The sequence below is a fragment of the Salmo trutta genome, chromosome 5 (genome assembly GCF_901001165.1).
Source record: "Salmo trutta chromosome 5, fSalTru1.1, whole genome shotgun sequence".
Taxonomy (NCBI): Eukaryota; Metazoa; Chordata; class Actinopteri; order Salmoniformes; family Salmonidae; genus Salmo; species Salmo trutta.
In genome coordinates, this window is record NC_042961.1 from 28,467,231 (window position 1) to 28,475,094 (window position 7,864).

At 42.9% G+C, this 7,864-nt stretch overlaps 1 protein-coding gene across 1 annotated transcript; it reads right to left on the reverse strand.

Annotated features, from left to right (window-relative positions):
- Positions 1–1,460: 1,460 nt before the first annotated feature.
- Positions 1,461–7,838, reverse strand: bag3 (BCL2 associated athanogene 3). The gene is made up of 4 exons (XM_029753235.1): positions 7,559–7,838; positions 4,062–4,394; positions 3,495–3,845; positions 1,461–3,335 (listed from the first exon to the last, which is right to left on the reverse strand). The coding sequence occupies exons 1-4, from the start codon at positions 7,751–7,753 to the stop codon at positions 2,196–2,198; spliced, it is 2,019 nt and encodes a 672-aa protein (XP_029609095.1). The 5' UTR covers positions 7,754–7,838; the 3' UTR covers positions 1,461–2,195.
- Positions 7,839–7,864: the final 26 nt, after the last annotated feature.

Sequence of the window (7,864 nt, forward strand, 5' to 3'; positions counted from 1 at the left end):
AAAATATAACTTCTACATTCAAGACAGGAGAAACAAATTGATTCAGATGATAATAAAGCAAGTTTCTATTACTTTCTTGCACATCAAGCTAACTTACAGAGTAGGTAGCTAGCTAGCCATAGGGCGGCGCACAATTGGCCCAGCGTCGCCCAGGTTAGGGTTTGGCCTGGGTAGGCCGTCATTGTAAATAAGAATTTGTTTTTAACTGGCTTGCCTAGTTAAATAAAGGCTAGCCAGCTATCTTTGTAGCCATGGATTGTGCACCTTCCATTGTTTAGCTAAGTACCTAGCTATCTACAGTGCATTCGGGAAAGTATTCAGACCCCTTGACTTTTTCCACATTTTGTAACATTACAGCCTTATTCTAAAATTGATGAAATAGTTTTTTTCCCCCATCAATCTACACACAATACCCGATAATGACAAAGCAAAAACATGTTTTTAGCAATTTTTGCACATTTATTTAAAAGAAAACAGGAAATATCACTGTTACATAAGTACTCAGTACTTTGTTGAAGCACCTTCGGCAGTGATTACAGCCTCGAGTCTTCTTGGGTATGACACTACAAGCTTGGCACACCTGCTGCAGAGATGGTTGTCCTTCTGGAAGGTTCTCCCATCTCCACAGAGGAACTCTGTCAGAGTGACCATCAGGTTCTTTTTCACCTCCCTGACCAAGGCTCTTCTCCCCCGATTGCTCAGTTTGGCCGGGTTGGCCAGCTCTAGTTTCGGTGGTTCCAAACTTCTTCCATTTAAGAATGATGGAGGCCACTGTGGTCTTGGAGACCTTCAATGTACCCTTCCCCAGATCTGTGCCCCGACAGAATCCTGTCTCGGAGCTCTACAGACAATAACTTCGACCTGTGGGACCTTATATAGACAGGTGTGTGCCTTTCCAAATCATGTCCAATCAATTGAATTTACCACAGGTGGACTCCAATCAAGCTGGAGAAACATCTCAAGGATTATCAATGGTAACAGGATTCACCTGAGCTAAATTTCGAGTTTCATAGCAAAGGTTCTGAATACTTATATAAATAAGGTATTTCCGTTTTTATTTTATTAAATGTTTAATGTAAAACAAAAATTGGAAAAAGTCAAGGGGTCTGAATACTTTCCGAATGCACTGTATACACCTAGCTAGCTGGTTGATGTTTTCCTTTTGCAACCAGGGCAGAGGAAAGCAACATTGACCTCCACATGTGCTGTGTAGATTGATATGATATCCATAGTAAATGAAGCACAAGGGAACTCATGGGCACCCTTAACTTTTTCACTTTATTTAAGGGGGAAATTCACCGTAAAATGTTTTGTGCAACTGACTTAAAGTTAAGGAAACTTTAAGGGGAAAAGATAAAGGGGAAATTAACTGAAGATGTCTTATGCGACCAGGCCCAGGACAGCAAAACAGGCAATGCACCTACAGGCTGAAACTAATGAAACCCAAATTAACCATATCATTTGTTGGGTATGTGTGTGAAATACCTTCTTTTTTTTTTTTATTGAGAGAAAAAAATAAGAAGATTTTGCTTTCAAGTGGCTCTGTCATCTGAGGCACAAAAATAAATACTTTTCTCTGACTGAGTCATTAACATTCACTAACATTGATTTATCCCATTTCTTCTGACTGAATCTGAGGTAAATATTGTTTCTCGAAGTAGTGGATTCAAAATAAGAGGGAAATATTAAACATCTCTTACAATTTCCACAGAAGCCCTTTCTTATAGAGAAGTTGTCTACTACTACTACACATACCAGTGTTCTTCTTTTTGAATATGTATTGAATAACTTTAAAAACAACCACATCACATGATCCGAAATTAACTACATACAGGTACATTTTTTTTGTTATATATGGATGGATAAAGGCCTCTTATATAACCTCTATTATGCATGTCTCTTTAACACATTGATCATGAAAATGGTCTTGCAAAAAGACATTGGCACAGCAAAAGGCAACAACAATGGCTTAACATCACTGAATACATGATGCACTCAGATACCACCATCACATATAGAATGTGGTGAATGCCAGACAATACCAACACTGTAAATTAAGTAATACATGCATCGTATAGTTCATATGTGATATCTGCAGTTGAAAGGCGGGTATAGGGAGCATTGAGAGCAGCCTATTTCCACATTATCTTTGATTACGCTTCTCTCCTCTCCACTGTAATAAAGCTATACAGTCATTATGAGATCTCTCTGGCCATTTCCACATTCGCTTGGCTGATCATGCTGGGCTGCTCTACTTTCTGTGGAGGGCTGTCACCCTCCATCGAGGACTCATTGACTGACCCCGATGGCCGCTCATCCAGCATCTCCAGTGCATCCAGTGTGGTTTGGACCCTCCGGACTCCGTCGCGTCGCGCCTGTCGCACGTCCACACGCCCCTCTGGGTCCACTGAGTCCAGTGCCAAAAGCTCTTTGGTCAACAGCTCCTCCAGCAGCAAGTACCTCTTATCGTTCTTCTTCCCATCAAAGCATTTCACCTCTTGCTCCAGTTTCGCCACTCTCTCCTCTATCTTTTGCACTTTAGCCAAGCCTGGGTGACACTGAGCGGAGGGCTCATTTTCTGCTTTTGGGGGCAATTCCTCCTGTGGAGCAGGAACAGCCACTGGCTCCTGGGCTTCTGGTTTCGGGGACATCTGGACTGTGATGTTTGCTGTCTGTTGCGGCTGCTGTTGCGGCTGTGGCTGGGGTTGTTGTGGAGGTTGTGGTTGTTGCTGGGACTGTTGTGGTTGTTGATATAGCTGTGGTTGCTGTGGTTGTTGGTACTGTTCAGGTTGTTGGTATTGCTGTGGCTGTTGGTACTGTTGTGGCTGTTGTGGTTGTTGGTACTGTTCAGGTTGTTGGTATTGCTGTGGCTGTTGGTACTGTTGTGGTTGTTGGTACTGTTCAGGTTGTTGGTACTGTTGTGGCTGTTGGTACTGTTGTGGCTGTTGGTACTGTTCAGGTTGTTGGTACTGGTGTGGCTGCTGTGGTTGTTGTGATTTTTGGTACTGTTCAGGTTGTTGGTATTGTTGTTGTTGTTTTGGCTGTTGGTACGGTTGTGGCTGTTGGGGGAGTTGTTGTGGCTGTTGTGGCTGCTGTGGCTGTTGTTGTGGGTGTTGGTATTGTAGTGGCTGTTGTTGATAATGTTGTTGCTGCTGTGGTTGTTGTGGTCCTTGGTACTGTTGCGGTGGCTGCTGTGGTTGCTGTGAGATCTGTGGCTGTTGACGCTGCTGTGAGTCAGCCTCTCTCTGCACTGTTTGGGGATACTGAGAGATCTCCTGCTCCTGCTCCATTCTGTGGGGTGATTCTCTCTGTGGCACATGGTGGTGGACCTGGACCTGGGGAAGTACGAAGGAATTATTCATCCTGAATAAACATTATGTCAAATTTGCCAGACTGGTATTTGTGGCTATGTATATGAGACTTTTTATTTTGAAGAATCCTACTGCTGTTGGCTGACTGGCAATAGGAGTTGTGATGAGGGGGGAAAAAGGTACCTGTGGTCTCTCTGTAATGACCTGTGCCCTGAGGGGAGACTGGCTCCTTATATGCGGTGGGATATGGATGGCGGCAGTCTCGCGGTGCTGGGGAGGCACGCTCGGGGACGGGGAGGATCGCTCCCGGGAAGAGGGCGTGGCTCCATGATGACTGCTCCAGTCCTCTGGCTGCAGTCGGTGGAAGGAGGGCTGGTGCTCTGAGTAAGCCGGAAAGCGCTGGGTGTAGAGAGCGGGATTGACAGGGGCTTGTTGTGTGTGACCTCCGGCCCTCTCGTGGATCACTGGGATGGGGATGTAACCTGCCTGGAGGCCTGTGCTGCTGGGTCGCGGGGGCTGGTGGAGGGGATGGCCCTAAGGAATGGAAGTCCAGTGTGAATCAGAGGAAGTACAATTGCATATTCAATATTAGAAGTAGTCTAGAAGTAGCTAGAGGTTTCGTTTGATTCCAACATCAAACACGTGTGTAACTAGAACTTCCCCTGCAAATCCTCCAATGACATCAATGTATGGTTTTAGCAAACGGTAAGAGTTCATGCGCAGTAATCTCAATAGATAAAACAATCTCACCTCAGGTCCTTGTAAACTAGGCGAACAGGACATGCAGGGCTCAGGAGTAGAGCTCTCGGAGGAACCCTGCAAAGGAGATCTAGGCCTGCAGTGGAGAGTCGGGGTGGGGGAGGGTGTCCGCCCATCTGCCCGTACATTTTGCAGAGCAGTCGGCTGGATGTAGGAGAAACACGGGTGTTGCTGACGGAGGTCTGCGCCTTCATGGCAGACTGGAATTGGGATGTAACCCTGGCGGAGGGTGGGGTGCTTCATGTCCTTCACAAAGGCCTTTGGCATCTCCTGAGGACTCGGCTCTGGTGGCACACTTGGGCCATTTTGAGATAACTGGCTGACCTGAACAAGAAAACAAAGTCTGAATTGATACACATTTAGGATATGAAAATAAGTATGTGAGTGAAGCTAACCCCAGAGGCAAGCAATTACTGCCAATCCATCATAAAACATTCAGTTAATGTATTCTACAAGGCTATGATGTCCAACATCCCGGAAAGATTTGTTCTTTCTTCCAAACTAAGGAAGAAAGAGCGATTTAATATCTTAGGCTACTGAGATTAAAATGAGATTGATTGAAAAGAGCTGTTTGCTAGAGGCTGAAACAAATGAGTCTTCAGTAGAATCTGCTCTGGCGTCCAGGCTATAAGCAAACATCATTAGGTACAATGTGAAATATCCCTGGGAGATGTAAAAAGTATCACCTCCCTGGACAATTGGAAGAGGAAACTAGTTCTTATCCAATTGCAAGTATGTGCCTGTCATAAGAAGCATGCCATCACTACATGTGGATATGAAGATTATGCATTTGTTGGTTTGCTAGGCAGTATTTGCTATCATAAATCATAACAAATCATATTTATCTTGTGTCCTCATATGGGTGTCTCACAGTAGAGACAAACTACTCCATGATGCTGCCTTGGTGATCACCAGGAAAACCAATTAAGAGTGAGACACCCGACAATAGTCTCTCTGTGATATCATTACATGACCAGATTTGCTTTACCATGCAAATCTAATTAGCAATAAAGTATATTCAATTGTGAGCGATTTAAGAATACTCCAATATTTGCTTGCCCTCAGGCTACACATGTGTATTGTCACAATGTAACTTAAGTTGTCTTGAGGTCTCAGAACACAAGCCAAATATTTCAGGGGTGCATACCACAGTCCAACAATACCAGACTCAGTAAGGCCCACAAATACAATGTTCCTCAGCTCAAATATTTAGAAAAAAGATCTAGGTATTCTTGTTTGTGGTCAGAATATAACTGGTTCACCAACAATAATGCTTTGTTGCTTTGTTGTCTTTTATGATTATGCTGTCATCTTATGCTTGCTTATATAAAGGACGTCACACCGCTTGCTTAGCAAGTATCGCTTCCAACTGATTCGGCACAACACTGAAGGCTCGAACCCAGGACCTCTGCCTTGCTAGCACACGTGACCAGTGGTGTAAAGTGCTTAAGTAAAAATACTTAAAGTACTATTTAAGTTGTTTTTTGTACTTTACTATTTATATTTTTGCCTACTTTTACTTCACTACATTTCTAAAGAAAATAATGTATTTTTTACTCTGTACATTTTCCCTTACACCCAAAAGTACTCGTTACATTCTGACAGGAAAATGGTCCAATTCACACACTTATCAAGAGAACATCCCTGGTCATCCCTACTGCCTCTGATCAGGCAGACTCATTAAACACAAATGCTTCATTTGTAAATTATGTCTGGCTATCGTCAATAAAAAATAAAAAATGTAAATTGTGCCGTCTGGTTTGCTTAATATAAAAAAATTGAAATCATTTATACTTTTACTTTTGATACGTAAGTACATTTGAGCAATTCCATTTACTTTTGATACTTAAGTATATTTAAAACAAAATACTTTTAGACTTTTACTGAAGTCGTATTTTACTGGGTGACTTTTACTTGAGTCATTTTCTATTAAGGTATCTTTACTTTCACTCAAGTATCACCATTGAGTAATTTTTCCACCACTGCACGTGACCACCCTACTGAAGCATCTTACCAGTCGGTGCCAAGCAAAAAGCTAGCTATTCACTGGTGCAAGTGGGAACATTGCAGGCTGAGAAGTAAGCCTCACACATCCCCATGTGCTACACTTACATACTTCTACAAGGTGTGGCTCAAACTAAAATCAAACTGTCCAAACTGGAAGCATGTCCTACAGACAGAGCTGAAACAACAAACTGTATGTGTGGGTAGTGCGTGACAAAGCACCAGACTCCACTGGTACATGATGCAAAATAGCCTAGGCTTAGACAAGTGGGAGCAACCCACTGAGCAAAAGTCTATATAAGTCCAGTCTACACAGTTTAAGCACGACAAAGACAAGTGTCCCCAAGACTATGTAGGCCCATTGGACCTACTGCATTGGAACAGTCCCAAGCTCCTCTTGACTATTTAATTTGGCTGGTAATAAATCATTCAAATTAATTATGATTTGAAATAAGTACTGTGTGAGGCATAGTGTTGTACTTTTTAATTTACATCATTCCCGTTATGCTTTTTTGATACAACAACAGTAGTTGTCTAACTCTGAACGACCTTTTGCCCTCTGCCATTTTGGCAGGGTCCCTGTACACTGCCAGCATAGCACCAATTGTATCTCCTGACAGCTGTGTCTTTCTAGCAGATTCTTAGTGACACTAACTTTGGACAGCAGCAAGTGTTGATCTTCCTAATGCAAGATGCCAACCTAGGGTCTGCTCTCCAACCCTTCAACACTTAAGTTGACACAGTTCTTCAGGACACCGTTTAATGGTGTAAAACCATATCACCAATTTTTGTGATTTGTTAGTTTAATGTATTGTAGATTACTTGGAGCTGTTATATATGCGCAGTAGGCTACTGGAGTTGGGTGGGTGATGAACCCACCTCAAATCCCTTTTAAGGAAAAGTTTGAGTAACGGGTCTACGAAATATGAACAAACGCATTCTACATGGCCTAATAGGCTTTAAATAAACATTATGGAGATGTCCAAACACTCAAAGCCATGGCTTTACATATGACTGCAGTGCGTCATCAACCAACCAGCCACGCTTAGATCATCACACAAGAACATAACCTAACAGCCATTGCCCGTTATTAACCCGTTATAATGCATGAGGGAGAGGGCTGGAGCCTAAAAGAGAAAACATTCCATTGCGTTGGCGTATATGAAGTCTAAGCAGATATCAAGTTTGAGCAGTGGCAAGTTGTAACCTATGTTTCTAAATGTTAAAGAAAAGGAGAGAGAAGTTTAGCCTACTATAAATAGAATATGCCCACTCTGTCTCCCTATAATAAAAGCCAGTGCGTATCAGAGGCAGTGACCATAATTAACCACTGAAGCGCTTGGTCGACGGCCATGCCATATACTATATATATTCTGTGTTGTGTCTGCTATGCTATCAGCAGACATTACATTTTCAATCCAACTTTCCATATCACACTAGCCCTCCCACGCTCCACATCATTTTTACTAAATCCATTAGCCTACCTTTTTGACATCGTGTCTGGGGTCATTCCAGCTTGTTGTGCGATTAATGTGATCCACAAAAAAAGGCCATCCTGTCTGTGGGTCAATTTTTATTTCCCATCCTGGGGGTAGAGGGTCGTTGTTATTGGCCATATCTACCACTGGTGACTGTGTCTTCATGCTGCTCAAACTCCTTGATCCTTTATACTGTGCCATGTTATACAGTCAACGGATCCTTTAAAGATTCCGCACGGTGACGTGTGGGAAAGGGGGCTGGAAGTTTCTCGAAATAGCACCGTCAATGTTGGGATTGGGAAAAAATTGCCA